The sequence below is a fragment of the Echeneis naucrates genome, chromosome 12 (assembly GCF_900963305.1).
Source record: "Echeneis naucrates chromosome 12, fEcheNa1.1, whole genome shotgun sequence".
NCBI lineage: Eukaryota > Metazoa > Chordata > Actinopteri > Carangiformes > Echeneidae > Echeneis > Echeneis naucrates.
Window position 1 is genome coordinate 19,357,787 of NC_042522.1, and position 17,635 is coordinate 19,375,421.

Genomic DNA, 17,635 nt, shown 5'->3' on the forward strand with positions numbered 1-17,635 from the left:
ATGATGATGATGATGATGAAGATTTGATGATGATGATGTTGATGATGATGAAGGTTTGATGATGATGATGATGATGATGAAGGTGGGGGTGTTTGTTTATTAGCTCTACCTGTCCCTGTCCGGTAGGCGGTGATGACAGAAGCCGGGGGGGGCGGGGCCGCTCGGACATGAGTAAGTGACGTCAGCTCCCAGGTCGCCGAGCGGTGAAACAAACATGGCGGCAGAATGGAGCGGGCAGCAGGGTTACGTCCTCACCGTCATCTTCTGCCTGTGGAGCGCCGTCGGCGGCCGGACCGAGGCGGCGGCGGCGGCGGCTGCCGCAGCGGCGGGGGGGTCCGGAGGCGGCGGCGGCGGCGGCGGACGCGGCGGTGGGGGGTCGAGCGGCGGAAGTCAGGTGCTCGGGATGCGGCTGGAGCGGAGCGACAAGCCCGCCGGCACCAATGACGACGGTGTCATCCAGGTGACCGAGGAGAGCACCGTGCAGCTCCGGCTCTACGGGCTGCAGCTCCACCCGGCCGCCTGGACGCTGGTCCGCTTCACCGAGGTGACGGAGGAGGAGGACCCGGAGGAGGCGGCGGCGAGGGGCGGCAGCGGCGGCGGGGCGGAGGAGGCGGACAGAAGCTGCGCCGATTTCACCAAAGATCTGGACGTCCGCTCCTTCATGAACGTCAGCGGCCGCGGGACCTCCGGGCTCGTCACCGTGCACATCAAGCCGCTGCGCAAGTCCGAGCCGCGCAAGGAGTACGCGCTGTGCACGCCGAGCGCGGCCGGCGGCCGGTGGGTGCTGCTGGGGGGCAGCGACGGCCGGCTGCTGGTGGTGGAGGAGAAGAAGCCCCTGATGCCTCTGTGGCTGCAGGCCATCCTCATCTCCTGCCTGCTGGTGCTGTCCGGGATGTTCAGCGGGCTGAACCTGGGCCTGATGGCTCTGGACCCCATGGAGCTCCGGATCGTCCAGAGCTGCGGCACCGACAAGGAGAAGAGGTACGCCCGCAAGATCGAGCCCATCCGCAGCAAAGGGAACTACCTGCTCTGCTCGCTGCTGCTGGGCAACGTCCTGGTCAACACCACCCTCACCATCCTCCTGGACGACCTGATCGGGTCCGGGCTGGGCGCCGTGGTGGCCTCCACCGTGGGCATCGTGATCTTCGGAGAGATCGTCCCCCAGGCGCTGTGCTCCCGCCACGGGCTGGCCGTGGGCGCCAACACCATCAAGGTCACCAAGCTCTTCATGTTCCTCACCTTCCCGCTGTCCTTCCCCATCAGCAAGCTGTTGGACGTCCTGCTGGGCCAGGAGATCGGCACCGTGTACAACAGGGAGAAGCTGGTGGAGATGCTGAAGGTGACGGAGCCCTACAACGACCTGGTGAAGGAGGAGCTCAACATGATCCAGGGCGCCCTGGAGCTCCGGACCAAGACCGTGGAGGACGTGATGACGCCGGTGGGCAACTGCTTCATGATCCAGGCGGACGCCGTGCTGGACTTCAACACCATGTCGGAGATCATGGAGAGCGGCTACACCCGGATCCCGGTCTACGACGACGAGCGCTCCAACATCGTGGACATCCTGTACGTGAAGGACCTGGCCTTCGTGGACCCGGACGACTGCACCACCCTGAAGACCATCACCAAGTTCTACAACCACCCGGTCCACTTCGTGTTCCACGACACCAAGCTGGACGCCATGCTGGAGGAGTTCAAGAAAGGTGTGTGTGTGTGTGTGTGTGTGTGTGTGTGTCACCATCATCATCATGGATCCTGCAGTGAGCTGCTGTGTTTTCATTTAAAAATGAAAAACCAGCAGCATCACACACGGCCCCTCGCTGCAGGCCCTGACTGTGTTGATCAGCACTATTGATGAGTGGAACATCCCATCCCCCATCTGAACAGAGCCGTCCACCCCCCCCATCCCCCCGTCCATCCCTGAGTTGTCATGGAAACACTGTTCAACCACACTTCCTGTTTCTCTGCCTCACCTGTGTGGATTCAACGAGCTGCTGATTATCTGATTATCTGACTCGTTGGATTCGAGGTGTGAATATCAGAGCTCAGATTTCCTGCACTGATCCGCTGCACCTGAAGCTGCACGTCCTTTAATCCCATGAGAACGTGGAGCTTTGGAACATCATCTGGTGAATCTTTGGTAGAACTTTAGAACCCCACAAAGCTCCAGTCTGTTCTATTTTAACACGTCTGAATCAAACATCATGATGGGGGGAGAACCCGGTTAGGGTTGGGGTTGTTGATTAACCTTGATCTGTGACCCCACTGCGCCTTTATGGCGGCGGCGGCGGCAGCGGCTGTAACCTTCTCCCCCCCCCCCCCCCCCCCCCCCACAGGGAAATCCCACCTGGCCATCGTCCAGAAGGTGAACAACGAGGGGGAGGGGGATCCGTTCTACGAGGTGCTGGGATTGGTCACCCTGGAGGACGTCATCGAGGAGATCATCAAGTCGGAGATCCTGGACGAGTCCGACCTTTACAGTGAGTCAGCGCCTGCCGGGCGGCCGCCATGACTGGCGTGGCCGTAAACATGTGGACTGACTGGGGGGGTCTGAAACTACCAATCATTTGGCAATTTATTATTTATACATTTATGATCACATTCTATTGATCCAACAGAATCAGCAACAAAACTTCTTACTCTCTCCCTCCTTCTTTCTCTCTTTCTTCCTGCTGTTTTTTATTATTTCTTCCTCCCTGTCTTTCCTCCTCTCTCTCCTTCCTTCCTTCCTTCCTTCCTTCCTTCCGTACTTCATTCAGCTGACAACAGGAACAGGAAGAAAGTCGACCCGAACAAAAGCAAACGCGACTTCTCGGCCTTTAAAAACGACGGCGACAGTAAAGTGAAGATTTCTCCTCAGCTCATGTTGGCAGCTCATCGTTTCCTGGCCACAGGTGAGCTCTGATTGGTCCTCTCAGTGGCCAATCAGAAACGGCGGACGCATTAATAATCTGATGTTCTGATGATGATGATCTGTCTTTGGAAATGTGTTCCCTCCTCCACAGAGGTGAGCCTGTTCAGTCCGTTCCAGATCACAGAGAAGGTTTTACTGAGGATCCTCAAACACCCCGACGTCATCCAGGAGCTCAAGTTCATCGACAACGACAAACGCTCTCCGCTGCACTTCCTGTACCAGAGAGGGAAACCCGTGGACTACTTTGTCCTCATTCTGCAGGTAAACACAAAGACAGACACACACAGACACACTATTCACAGCTCTCATTTTTCATCTTCACTGTTGATAGTTCCTGTGAAGATGATCAGCTCCTGTCTTTGGATAAATGTCCTCAGGACTCCTCACTTCCTCCTCCCTCTGTTTCCTCCGCTGTGACATCAGCATGGTGGCGTCTCAAAAGGTCAAAGGTCATGATGGCGTCAGGTTGGATTACACGGTCAACTCTTTTAAACGGGTTTATTTCAGGTCGTGGCCTCAGTCTGAAGTCGCATTAGCTCCCATTTTAAGACTCGCCTGACTGAAGGTGACAAACACTTCCTCTTCTCCTGGTTTACAGTTGCATTCTGGGAAAATCAAATCTATTGGCCATTAATGATCAACGCTGATATTTCCTCATCAACTCTGTCCATACTTCCTAACTCGTCTCCTTAAGCAAAGGAAACATGAACATTTAAACCATCACCCTCTCTGTCCTTCTATCCTTTTTCATTTCCTTGGTTCCTTCTTTCCTTCCTTCCTTCCTTTCTTGGGGGACTCACTCTGCCAGACCTTCACTAAGACATCCTGTTAGGAATGAGACAAGTCGAGGAGATCGAAGGGTGAAGGAGGAAAAGGAGATGAGGGAAGGAGACGAGCATATGGAGCAAGGGAATGAGGAGTCAGGGGAGGAGTGTTAGAGAAGGAGGGAGTGAAGGAAGGAAGGAGAGGAGAGGAGGAACTGTCGGTCAGAAGTTGCACCAGGAAGACACACATACACACACACAGCTTGTGATTTGCTGTTGACCCATCTGGGCCGCTGTAGTTTGCCAAACAGGACACCCAGAGCTGTTCTATTTATTTATTTACCTGCATGGTGTCACAAACACACACACAGTGTTTTTCAGCTCAGTGTGTGTCGCTGTTCATTTTTAGTGTGCGTTCATGTTTGGGTATGGCGGCTGTTGTGCGTCTGTACAGGAGGTTGTGCTGTTGACACCTGAGGTGTAGATAAAGTGACTGCACACACTCAGGAGGACGCAACCTGAGACGACTGCTCCTCTTCCACGTGTGTGTGTGTGTGTGTGTGTGTGTGTGTGTGTGTGTGTGTGTGTGTGTGTGTGTGTGTGTGTGTGTGTGTGTGTGTGTGTGTGTGTGTGTGTGGTAAAGAGACACTGCACTCCTGAATCTAATATTTATGTGATGTCAAAGTGTTTGTGTTACAGGAGACAACTTTGCACAGCAGGGCTTCCTGACAGACACACAAAAAGAGGCACACACACACTAATATAACTGAGAGTGTCAGACAATAATAAACCTTTAAAATCAAATGTCTCTGTGTGTGTTTCAGGGCCGAGTGGAGGTTGAAGCTGGAAATGAAAATATGAAGTTTGAAACGGGCCCCTTCTCTTATTATGGAGTCATGGCTCTAAGTGCACCTTCACTGGGTAAGACAGTACGCACACACACACACACACACACACACACACACAGACGCACATTATGAACACAATAAATACAAGAAAAAATCTGTTATTTTCAACCAGGGCAGTAGATTAGTGAGAATATTGTGTTTTATTTTGAAAGCACAGATTAACAAAACTAACCACTTCCTCTGTTCAGCGGAAGACTGCTGCATTATGGATAAAAATGGCCGTGCTAATTTCTAATTTGGTCCAGTTACAAACACATAGTTACATAAGAGGCTGTTTCCCTCTGATGATGCACAGTTAACTCAGGGATGGAGGAGTGTGTGTGTGTGTGTGTGTGTGTGTGTGTGTGTGTGGCTCTGTTCTGTGTCACTCTCTGGGCTTCATGTTCACATTCAGATATTTATGTCAAACATCATGCCAAAGAAAAACGTAACTTCTTGCTATTAGTTCTGGAAACTTTACTAACTCTGTCCTGAAACTGAAATAAGATGCATCACAGTCACACGTTTGTTGTATTTGATGGTCTGTGAAGATCATAAAATAATGAGGCAGGCTCGTGACGTGTTTCCAAAAAATAAATCTTCATTAATCCGTTAAAGGAGAATTCCACATGTCCAGCTGTCCGTCGGACACTTCTCCATCTTTTTTCCAGGACTGTTTTCTGATTCGGGCGTCCAGCTCTTTAAACTTTACCGTGAACTCACAACGTTTTCTTGGCCGATGGGACGAATCAGCTGCTAAGCAGGAATTTGATTTCTCACAAATGAACCAGCTCATTTCTCTCTCTCTGCCCCCTCCCCTCTCAGCCGTCACCCCTCCTCTCTCCCCGTCAGTGGCGTCCCCCCCACCGAGACGCCTCTCTCTTAAGAGGTTTTCTCTGTTCTCTCGTTTCCCAGGTAAACACTCGCATGGGTCGGAGGAGGGGGGGGGGAGGGAGGGAGGGCATTCCTCTTTCAAAATCTTACCATTTCCTTTTTGTTTCATCATCTTCAGAGTTCCAATTCAGCAAGTCCAGACCTGTAGTCTGAGATCCAGGTGACAGGAAGTAAAGAGATTCAGCATTTATCAAAATGAATGAAACAGATTTTAGCCCTTTAGTTTGACCTTTGACCTCAGTCAGACAGAAAAAAAAAAGCAACGGCTTGGGTGAGTATTGTTACTTGGTTGACCAGGAAAAAAGTATATATTTTGAGGAAACAAACCTAGAAAAGGAAAAATAAATATTAAACAAACTGAATAGATATTTTTCCTACAACAGTTTATAAAACATCTGATTCTTCAGCCGGCAGGTGTCACCTTTGGGACGGTCTTGCTGGACAGGACTCTGGATGCTCTTAATCTGTAATCCTGTTCCCTTCTCTGCCCACTGATCTGTGGTCAGACCATCTGACCTTTGACCTTTGGGATGAAGGAATAGTTCGTCAATTTGAGAAACAAGCTTCTTCTGTTTCTTTCTTTCCAGGAGCTGGTTGAGAAGAATGGCACCTCTCTAAGCTACAGTTATCTTAGCTTAGCATAAAGTTTAAAAACATCTTCCAGCGCGATTTAAAATGTATTCAAATCCACTTTTGATCTTACGTTCAGCCTTTATGCTAAGCTAAGCTAATTAAGTGGTAAGGTAGCATCAGTCTCCTCGTCTGACTCCCAGCAGGAAAACCATCAAGCTCACGTCTCAAAATGTCGCACTATTCCTTTTGGCACAAACGTGCTTCCGTACAACATTAAACCGGCGTGCTCTGATCATCACTGACGTCACCCTCCTCTCACACCACACCCCCTCCTCCCCTTCTAAGATGGCCAACAATGATGCTTTCACCGCCTCCATGACATCACTAAAACCAACCAATGACAGCGCTCGACCAGAAGACGGTCAAACGGCACTCTTTGCCTCGACACATGGCATGTTTGTCTCTGCTCTCTGCACCGCCACTCAGCCGTTAACATTAATGTGTGTGTTTGTGTTGCAGTGTGTTAACGTGTCTCACTCTGTTTCCTGACACTTGTGTTGTTTCACATCACTTCTCCGTTTCTTTGTGTGTCTCCTGTTGTCGGTTGTTTGTGTATCATCCTCTCTTCCTTTACACCCTCACCCTCTCGCTCACTCGGTCTCTCTCTCTCTCTCTCTCTCTCAATCCCAGAGTTCCGTTCTCCGTCACATGGCGGCAACCTCAACCGCTCAGCGTCGCTGAGCTGCACTGAGCGCGCTCCAGAGAGCGCCTCCGTCTGTGGGAGCAACACTCAGATTCCAGGAACTCCCTTCCAGTACGTACCGGACTTCTGCGTTCGAGCACTCACAGATCTACAGTTCGTCAAGGTAACTTCCTGTTTCCTCCTTAAACAGAATCAGCTGATCAGATCTGGATCAGTCTGACTCTCTGACTCCTTCTGTGTGTTTATCCGTCCATTGTCATCCTCCATCTTTGACAGTGACGTCTAGAGTCACGTCTCTACATCAGACGCTCCTATTGGCTCCGGTGAGTGATGTCACAGCCAATCAGAGTCTCTGGATCAGTCCTGAATGTTTCTGACAGAATAAAGACAATCAGATATTTGGAGCTGATTTTTCTTCATTACTGAGCAGAACTCCTGATCAGATAAAGACAGAAAGGACCCAAACACATGAGAGGAACTTTTCTGTGGTTATTCTGCTTTTTCCTGATGAGTTTATGGTGTCCGTTTCTAGTTTCAAGTCTTCGACACAACATGATGTGTGACTGACAGAGTGCACCACCCAATCAGGATAGAGTACAGAGCAGGTCACATCCACCTTCTCCTCCGGATTTCAATAAACCAAGATGGCTGACAGTCCGCGATGAGTTCACTGTCTGTTGCTGTGTCTGACTCTCGATGTTGCCCCGCCCCTCAGGTGACTCGTGCTCAGTACCAGAACGGCCTCCTGGCGTCCAGGCTGGACAGCACGCCACAGTCTCCGGAGGGGAGCCATACTCGTCTGGACACCTCTGTCTCTTTGCCCCCCGTGACGCCACCAGGGACTCGCACTCCACTGCCGCTGGCCACGCCCCCTGCAAGGCGCCCGCCTTCCAAAACTCAGCCAACGCCACCGAGCAGCCGCACCACCCTGCCCACCACCACCTCCTCCTCTTCCTCTAGCCGCAGGCCGAGCCAGTCTCTGCCGCAAGCCACCCCCCCTCCAAGCAACCACACCTCTCTCTCCCAAACCCCGCCATCCTCCATGAGTACGACGCCGTTCAACCCCCATCCCATTCTGTCCACCAAGTCCCCGACGTCTGCCGGCCCCGAGAACGGGCCGGGGGAGACCGCCACTCTGCTCAGTGAGCAGCAGAACTGTGTGGGACCCCGCCGGCCCAGCCACCCCCACCCCCACGTGCACGCCATCAGTCACGCTCACACTGAAAGCACCATCTAACGAATCTGAGGCCGCTGCCCAGGAGGCGTTCAAATATCTTTGCACTCACGCACTGGCAGTACTTCCTCTTCCTGTTTCCTGTTTGCTGTGGTCTCCTGAACTTAACTGAGCCCCCCCACCCCCCCCCCCCCCGCATGACCCCCCCACCCCCAAAAAACAAACAAACAAACAAAAAAAGAAAAAAAAAACTGAAAAAGATCTAGATTAGAAACAAAGAGGAAGAACAGGGAACATGTGAGTATGATTAAACACGTAGACAGGTGTGTGTGTGTGTGTGTGTGTGTGTGTGTGTGGGGCGCAATAATCAGTTCACCCAAATTACAACAACACACATAGTTTCTTCACACAAACTTTTGTCCTTGAAACTTTAAACGTCATAAAGATGCATCTGGCCAACATGTTTGTGTTTCAGTAAACACTCTCTTGCTGCCTGAGAAAAGAGTGACGAATGAGGCTTCCTTTAACGAACCCCACAAAGTTTCTGACTAAAACCAAAGAAATTTTAAATGTGAGTGAACACAACCTAAATTAGAGACATGGCATCAAGCTCACTTGATCACTCACTTCACTTTTAGTTGTGATGACAGAATTTAAACACGATACGATTTAAAGACGTCTCTAAATTCTGCTTCAATTGAAGTGGAACCTTAAATGAGAAGAAGATTGTAATTATTCGTGACTAGAACAGATTTTTATATGGATTTAATACTAAAATTGGAAAAACTAATTTTTAATTTCTGCAGCATGCGTCGTAAACAGTCAACAGGAATATTAGTTAATGAGGCTAGGTCCTTTAAGTCTCTGTCAGTGCTGTGAAGGTGGACTTTGTTGTGGCCTACCTCCTGTCTGAGGCAGGGTATGTTTTCAGTTATTTCATTACCAAGACGGATATTAAACTAAAATATTTATTTTGCTCAATATTTATTTCATATTTATTTGACGTTCAGTCAGCTGTTTTGTATTGTAGAACTTAGACTAGTCTTTTGGTGAGAATGCTGCAGATTAAGCTGCACAGACACTTTTATTCATCTCCGTCACTGTGAAGCTTCAGAACATCGAGACGCGAACAGACGACCAAAGAGGAGCTGAAGTCGTTTCTTTACTGAAGCTGATGTCAAAAACGTTTGGCTGGAAATGACACTGGACTTTTTTTTTGTTATTATTATTATTATTATTATTATTAGTTTTATTTTTGTTTGTCTCCTCTGAGTTAGTTTGTCAAAGCTAAAAGTTTGAGTGAATGGAAGTGACCTGAGGAGGGAAATGACTCTCACCGTCTGTTGTTTTATATAATGGAGCAGTTCTTTGGCTCGTACTTTGGAAAGTTTTGTTCACTTTCATGTTGAGCGTTAGATGAGAAGTTGGAGCTGAAGCCAGCAGACAGTTAGCTTAGCTTAGCACACTGACTGGTTTTATTGAAAGGTGTAAAAGAGAAGCTGTAAAACTCAGTGAAACATGTTTTTTTGTTTGTGTAGAGTTGTGTCTGAACCATAAAAGCAGACTTTGTTGTTTTCATATTTCTGTTTACTATTTTCAGAGTAAACAGGATATTATGTGTGTTTTTATGCTAAGCTAAGCTAATCACATTCTGATTTACAGCATTTGAACTTCATGTAAACTTAAATTTCCTTGAGGGTCCAGATTTTGGAAAATATGTTTTCTCTTTTCTGGGAAGACTGACACCACTCTTATGTCTAGAGACTGTCAGCTCAGTTAAACTTAGTTTATTTTAGCATAAAGGCACTCAGGAAGGGAAATGGCCCGCCTTTTGTGACATCACAAAGTCCCAGAAGTCCTGACGGCTGGTTCTAAGGTTCAGGTTCTGACTCTAGACTGTGAGGGTTTCTCTGAGACTTTAACTGGATTAATATAAAACCTGGACCTGATCCAGGATCAGAGACCAGATGGAGGTCTACCTGTGGACCTTTCACATTAATTACATAACTTATCATTTTTACATATTTTGTGTTAATGACCTTGAGGCCACTGGAGTAGGGAGACAGATATGAGGACGGCATCGAGTCCATTTCCCCAGACTGACAGTTTCACACATGTAATTATTAACCTTTGAGTTCAGGTTAAGGATTGACTCCTGAACTTCAGGTTAACACTTTGGGAAAACGTACAGCACAACGACTTTTAATGGACAACAAACATTCCACATCCAGTCTCCACAGAGATGTTAACTGTTTTATTCTGGGACTACTTCCAATCTGTGTTTCTGTACGTGTGTGTGTGTGTGTGTGTGTGTGTGTGTGTGTGTGTTTGCGTGTTCAAAGCAGGGATTCATTCACATACGTGACACTTGACAGCATGTGAAAAACATTTTAATGTGTGCAGACGGAGGACGTTTGTTTGAAGATGGACAGATTAAGAGATTAAAAAGCGGCTCAGGCCTCATAAAGGCTGAGCTGACATGTTACAGCTGCTAGCATGTAATCTACCTGTTTGTATGCAGTGACCCTCAGATGATTTAAATGACCGTCAAGGTGAATAATTTTGTTGATAGTGGAAGATATTTATTTGAAAAGATACTCATTGTATAAGCTAGCACTGATTTGAAACACTTTAACATTTGTGAGTTACGTAGTATTAAGTCTGAAAACGTGAATATTCCAAAGCATTTCTTCTTTTGTGGGATGATTTCTGAAGTGACGCCATCACAGGTTCCATTACCAACCGGGGCAAATCAGGCTCCTGCCCCACCAACCCAACAGCCCCTGGGGCAGTGTGTGTCTGCTGGTTTGTGGTCTTTAATTAAAGTACAGATGGAGTAAACCACTAAAGCCCAAACTGCTCCGTTTTGGTTTGAGTCTTAGCTGTCACTGTCAGCGTCTCCTTTTAATACTTGATTTTTTAAAACTTTTCTACCAAAACTTTTGGGTCTGCCTGAGTTCACCCTTTTCCACTGCCAGCCGACTTTCTCTACTTTTTTTATGTTTCTGAGGAGGAACAAAATTTAGAAAAGGGTGGATACTGCCAGCTGTTTGTGCACCAACGAAAGGAGCAGGTTTAATCGGAGTGTTGTTTTTACATTGATGCTGATTGGAGCAGAGTCTCTGTTGGTGCCAAAAGCACGATGCTGGCGGTTCTTTTTCACTGTGGAGAAGGAGCTCTATCACATTTATTTATACTTTAGGAAATGACCACAGAAGAGCAGACACGGTGCACATGAACGGGGGCGTGGAGGTGAAAGCCTGCTGATCGAACACAGCAGTCGACAGCCTTAAACTGTAACTGAGGACAGCTTAGACCTGCCTGCTGGTTCATATAGGTCTCATGTAGCAATCGGCTTCCAGTGAAGCTGCTGGTTGGCTGTGTGGCTACCAGTTTGTGTACTGGGAAAGGTGAAAATGTGAAAAGCTAATTTTCTTCTTAGTAATATTGTATTTATTGTTTTTTTGTTTTGTTTTGTTTTTTTTTTTTGGTTCTGTGAAACGGGCTTCCGGCTGTGAGACACAGCTCTTTTATCCAGAAACACTGTGTTCGGTTCTGACTGCTGTTTGTGTGATATTCCTGTAAAAACTCGGGCATTTGTTTGATGCTGAGAGAAAATGTAGAAGAAAATCACTCTATTTATGATGAGATGGTGTCATCTTAACTTTCTGTTGTTTTATGAGGGACCTCACGTAGCAATAAACATCTCAAGAGTCCACCTCAGAAATTCACTCACTCCTCCTTTGTATTGGTTTCTCATTAGATGTGATAACTTTTGCTTTACTTCATCCCGTCTGCATCCACCATCATCCTGTACTTCACTTGTTTCCTCCTATTTCTCATATTTTTTTCATCCAACCTTTTTCCTGACTCCACTCCCGCCGCTCAAACGTATTGGAATTCCTTCAGTCCAAACCGGCTGAGCTGTTTTTATTGTTCTCTAACGGGCTGGACTTATCGGGTTTCCCGTGGTGTTGTTTTCAGCTGAGCGGCGGGGTGATGATTAGACCTGTATGGAGGTTAAATATTTTCTGGGCTAGTTTCTCGGGCCAGTGACTTTTCCACACTGTGTACCATTCATCGTCTGTTTTGATTTGACATGTTCAGGTTTGAATTTCTTTGCACATGAGCGATAATAAGTCAGTATGTTTAAAGTTCTGAGAGGTGCAGAGCAGATTTGAGATGATTTTAAAGCCTGGAATATAAAAATAGTCGACAGTAAAGATCCAGGCAGGAGTGAAACGGAGTCCTGCTCCTGTTTGATGGGTTTTAATGTTCAGACATGTCTGACTTATTCATATTTCTTTTTTTGGATGAGCAGAGATTTAAAGTTATAAAAGTTAAAGCAATGTGTACAAACTATTTTATATAACATCATGTGAGGCATTTGAACGAACACAAGAGGTTAATAAAGCTGAGATATATTTCTCTACAGAAAATCTGTGTTGATTCAGCTGAGTCTGCAGGTGTTTTTGGTATATGTACTGTACAACATTTGTCTAACATACATAAGATACAGTTGTGTATTCACGGTTGCAGTTCAGTTAGTCTTACTTTGTATAATATAAAAATATAACTTCTGTAAAAAAAAAAAAAAAACTTTGGGAGTTTTAAATTTCCACTTTTCCACTGACCTTTGACCCCAAATTCTGAGTTCAAAGTTGAAATTTTCCTTCAAGGTTAAAGTCACATGACGTCATGAGGCTCCTGGTGATGAACGACTTGTTATGAAAACAAAGATGGGCGGGGCCTCCTCCTTGTTGTCTCTCCTTCCATTGGCTGTGAGGTCACACCCCGGAACAGAAGGAGGGGACCCGGAATGGACGGCGGTTCCCGCGCGTGAATGTGCGCGGATCCAAAATGGCCGCCGCACACGGAACAGTTTCGCGTTCGCTCGGTCGGTGGGCGGGGCCACTGCGGGGAGCTGGAGTCACATGACCCGCGCGGAGCCAAGCTGACCAATTCCAATATGGTGGCCAGCTTGGCAGGTCTTCGGTTCCTGTTGATGATAGTGTCGTTCTGCGGGATCGGGTACGGCGCCGACGGCCAGGGAGCCCCGCCGGTCCTCGGGCTGAGACTGGAGGACCCGGCCCGGCCGGTGTGCATGAAGGGCCGGATCATCTCGGCGCCAGAAGGAGCCACGTTCCGGCTCCGGCTGTTCGGGGCTGGTCTGAATGGGAGCTGGCCCTCGGTGGCCTTCGCGGGGGAAGCTGGCGGGGAGGCGGCGGGGGTCGGCCCCGCTCCGGACCCGTGCGAGCAGGAGTCCCGCCGCCGGGAGTCCGCCTTCCAGGTGACGGGGCAGCTCGTCCCGGACGAGCAGCACAGCGGGCTGATCACCGTGGAGGTCCGGCAGGGCGGCCGGTGGACCGACTACCACCTGTGCGTGCTGAACGGGGCCGAATGGACGTCCGTGGGCCCGGACCGGCTGCGGGTCGGCCCCGACGAGGGGCCGCTGCCGGCGGACCACATCCCGTCCTGGGGGCTGGTCCTGCTGGTCGTGCTGATGCTGCTGGTCTGCGGGCTGCTGAGGACCGTGAACCTGAGCCTGCTGTGGCTGGACCCGGTGGAGCTCTACGTCCTCCACAGCTGCGGGTCCGAGGAGGAGAAGCGGGCGGCCAAGCGCCTGGAGCCGGTCAGGAGGAGGGGGAACTTCCTGGTAAGTTTCTGCAGAAAGGGAGGCTGCAGGAGGACCGTGGTCCGGTCCCTGACCCGTGTCCTCCGCCCTGTCTCCACCCCAGACCTGCTCCCTGCTGTTCCTGTGCGCCCTGGGACACTCGGCCCTGGGGGTGCTCCTGTTCCGGGCCCTGGGCTCCATCCTCTCCGCCGTCTTCACCTGCGGCTTCTTCATCTTCTTCCTGGCTGAGCTGGTTCCTCACATCATCTGCTCCGGTTACGGCTTCCAGCTGGCGCCCTCTCTGACCTGGCTGGCCCAGGTCTGTCTGGTGCTCACCTGTCCCCTGTCCTGCCCTCTGGGCCTGATCCTGGACCTGGCCCTGAGGAGGGACATCAGCACCTGTGGGATCAGGGAGAGGGCGATGGAGATGATCCGCACCAGTGTGAACGACCCTTACAGGTAAACTGAGGTCAGCGGCAGCAGCTTCAGCTGCAGGAATACTGTTTCATATTTAACTGAAGATCTGTTTGACTGTTTGATCAGAAATAATGAAGAAAAACATGAAATAGACTGGAAAAGGTTAATCACATTTCAACAGTTTTGCTGATTTATTTTCTAATATTCTTCCTGAAGCTTTCTGCAGTGGGACAGAAACGCACTGTTGTGTGGTGTGTTGTGATTTGGCTGGTTAGGGTACAATGAACATCACGTGACCTTAACTGTGCCAAGTCGGCCAATTAATGAATTAAGTTTCAGTGAATTCACACAAAAGACAGCAACAAATGGAGCTGATGACAGCCGTCTCCCCAAAGTTCCTCTTCACAAATGTTCCTTATAAACTGTATTTTTGTAGCTTTACAGTTTTACAGCCAGCTGTGCATGTGCACGTGTACATTTTTGGAATAAGGGCTACATTAATTTTATTTGATATAAACATATTGTTTTCTTGATCTGAATGGTAATTAATACTGAATTGAAGATCACCAGCAGCTTTAAAATTTTCCTTTCTTTTTTAACTAAAATTGTATCATATGTAATGAAGCACATATTAGTTAATAATTTCATGCTTTGCGTTCATGTAGATAAAATTAGCTGTGTATTTATTTTCAGGGCTGTCCTTTCGACTCAGCTGATGCCCGTGTGTTGTTGTTGTTGTTGTCTGTGCAGTGAGTTTGTAAAGGAGGAGTTCAGCCGCGGGATGCTGCGCATTAAGACGGTGGAGGACATCCTGACCCCCCTGAAGGACTGCTTCATGCTGCCCAGCTCGGCCGTGCTCGACTTCTCCACCATGTCTGAGATCATGCAGAGCGGATACACCAGGGTGCCCATTTACGAGGAGGAGAGGTGGGAACGTCAGCAGTTCCTCAAACCTTTGTGCTGTAAATAAACAAAAAGCTTCGTGGAAACTCCGGCTGAAATAAGGAGTTTATCAGTTTAGTGATTTATGATTTATTATCTTTTTTTAAGCAGAAATTGTTGTTTCACCTCCTCAAATGTGAACATTTATTAGTTTCTAAAGTTTGACTGTTAAATATGCCGACCTGTGAGGATAATAAGGGAAATCTTTCACCATATTCTGTTTCTACATGCCAAACAAGCAGTTGATTATTTAAAGATAAACAACTGTCAGATACATCGATTAGGTTGAAAATGAAAATATTTTCATGTAGCAAATAATTCACTGTACTATGTACATGGTAGTAAGAAGTCAGTTATCAAATCAAATCACATTTATTTGTAGTCTGGTGCTCAACATGTGGCTTTATTTTTCAGGTCCAACATTGTGGAAATCCTGTACGTGAAGGATCTGGCTCTGGTGGACCCGGACGACTGCACCCCCATGACGACTATCACCAAGTTCTACAACCACCCACTGCACTTTGTCTTCAACGACACCAAGCTGGACGCCATGCTGGAGGAGTTCAAGAAAGGTGAGCTGTGGTCAACGTGGATCAGCTGCCAGGACTTCCTGGCTGTGCTGTAGACGTGGATGCACAGATAGCTGCCACTGGCTTGATTTGATTTGATTCTGGATAAAACTTGAAAACTTCAGAATTCTTAGTTGAGTTATTATAAATGTATGAAGCTATTTATTTTCTTTTATTTCCAAGGAGATCAATTAATTGTTATCATCCATAAAAATTAATAACGGCATTCGATGACTGAGTCTGAAATTTAAAGTGTCACATAGGTGTGTTCACATTTAAATGATTTATTACGTTTATTTTATTATTATTATCTATTTTTGGTAAAGTTTGACTCAGACTTGAGCTGTTTTGTACAGCCGGCTTCATGTCAAATAAAAATGAAACTCTATGGATGTGTAACTGCTACTTTGTAATGAAGAAAGACCACTAGGATTTGACCTCTGACCCTTTGGCTTGTACCAGGTAACTCTCACATGGCCATCGTCCAGAAGGTGAACAACGAGGGGGAGGGGGATCCGTTCTACGAGGTGCTGGGATTGGTCACCCTGGAGGACGTCATCGAGGAGATCATCAAGTCGGAGATCCTGGACGAGTCCGACGGCTACTGTGAGTCTTCGTGAACGGGCTTTTTGGTTCAGCATCTGGTGTCTTTGCTAAAGGCTGCGACCTTTGACCCCCCCCCCTTTCCCTTGTTAGTGGACAGGAAGGTGAAACGGCCGCTCCCTCAGCTGGAGATTCCTCTGGAGCCTCGCAGCGTCCACGAGGAGTTTTCTCTGTTCAAGCCTCCTGAGGGGGAACCCAAGATCCGAACATCGCCACAGCTGCTGCTGGCAACACACCGCTTCCTGTCCAGAGGTGTGTGTGTGTGTGTGTGTGTGTGTGTGTGTGTGTGTGTGTGTGTGTGTGAGGTCAACTTCAACTTAAATGAAATAAAGTCTCGGTCTCAGTTGCACAAAAAGAGTTTTCCACATAAACAATGAAACATTTTAAGGTTTCGTCTGTTAGTTTGAAACAGAATCTCAGAAGTCAGGCTAATAAAGACCGACCTCCAGGATTTGACCTCTGACCCTTTCTGTATGTTTGTGACAGAGTGGAAAGATGGACGACTTTACATCACGTTCTCAGTGAATGTGTGACGGTTTAACACAGCAGGTGTAATGATTATATTCCTGTCGTTTATCTTTCAGCCAAACATTTACTGTCAGTTCATTTGACCTGAAAACATTTTTAATCCATCACTGACATGCACACTACTGCACGTTACTGATGCTGCTTTTAAATGAAATGATTCTAAAAGTGAACAAACACACTGACTCGGAATTAAAGCTGCAAGTTACTTGAGGTCCGCTTGGTTGTGTTTGGTCCACTGTCTGAGTGTCTGACCTTTGACCCTTACAGAGGTGGAGCACTTCAGCCCTGGACGGGTGTCAGAGAAGGTCCTGTTCCACCTCCTCCGTCACCCCAGTGTCAACCAGGAAGTGCACTTTGACCCCAGTAACCGCCTGAGCCCGGGTCACTATCTGTACACCCGCAACCACCCGGTGGACTATTTCATCCTCCTGCTGCAGGTTGGAGCTGCAGCTCACTGGATGCATTCACTGATGATTCATCATTTTGTTTTTGAAAACAATTAACAGTCATATAAAAGGACAATTACAAACTCCACAAAGGAAATGTTGACAACATTTTTCGTTAAAATTGATCAACTCTAAGGTTCACATGGCCTCAAGGTAGTGAAAGTCTTTGTTTGTTGTCAGGGCCGTGTGGAGGTGGAGATTGGAAAAGAGGGGCTGAAGTTTGAAAATGGAGCGTTTACGTACTACGGCGTCTCTGCCCTGACGCTGCCATCTTCAGGTGAGATCAGATCATCATAACAAAAACACAAGATCACGGCGATTTAACAGTGAAACAAATCTGAACTCAGGTGAGACAAGACAGGAAATAGGAAATTAAAAAAAAAAATTAAGACAGGAATTTTTAAAAAATACATTTTTTTTCTGTTAGACAAAATAAAAACAGAATCTCAAAAGATTTTGATTCATATTTTCTTCATGCGAGCTTTATTTATGAACCTTTTCATGTTTTCAGTCACAGATCAATGATTATTATCACAGTTGTAAATGAATAAAAGCAGTTTATGAAGATTTACTTCCAGTTAAATAAATTAAATGCCCCCAGATTTAG

The 17,635-nt window shown here is 47.6% G+C and overlaps 2 protein-coding genes across 3 annotated transcripts in view; both read left to right on the top strand.

The window, feature by feature from the left end:
- The first annotated feature begins 213 nt into the window (after positions 1-213).
- LOC115051927 (metal transporter CNNM4) lies at positions 214-8,844 on the top strand. 2 transcript variants are annotated; one of them, XM_029515722.1, is made up of 7 exons: positions 214-1,703; positions 2,337-2,480; positions 2,760-2,894; positions 3,006-3,175; positions 4,503-4,599; positions 6,723-6,898; positions 7,451-8,844. In XM_029515722.1, exons 1-7 carry the CDS (start codon positions 215-217, stop codon positions 7,970-7,972), a joined length of 2,733 nt encoding a protein of 910 aa, XP_029371582.1. In that variant the 5' UTR covers position 214; the 3' UTR covers positions 7,973-8,844. The 2 variants fall into 2 exon arrangements, with proteins under 2 accessions (XP_029371582.1, XP_029371583.1); XM_029515723.1 differs by having other exon boundaries at positions 4,503-4,585; positions 6,712-6,898.
- A 4,027-nt stretch (positions 8,845-12,871) lies between these two features.
- Positions 12,872-17,635, top strand: part of cnnm3 (cyclin and CBS domain divalent metal cation transport mediator 3) — an 11,262-nt gene continuing 6,498 nt past the window's right edge. The window contains exons 1-8 of the mRNA XM_029515177.1: positions 12,872-13,565; positions 13,648-13,982; positions 14,691-14,867; positions 15,297-15,454; positions 15,914-16,057; positions 16,148-16,306; positions 16,850-17,019; positions 17,209-17,305. Coding sequence (XP_029371037.1) covers positions 12,879-13,565; positions 13,648-13,982; positions 14,691-14,867; positions 15,297-15,454; positions 15,914-16,057; positions 16,148-16,306; positions 16,850-17,019; positions 17,209-17,305 — 1,927 coding nt within the window. The 5' untranslated portion in view covers positions 12,872-12,878. The remainder of the gene's footprint in view (positions 13,566-13,647; positions 13,983-14,690; positions 14,868-15,296; positions 15,455-15,913; positions 16,058-16,147; positions 16,307-16,849; positions 17,020-17,208; positions 17,306-17,635) is intronic.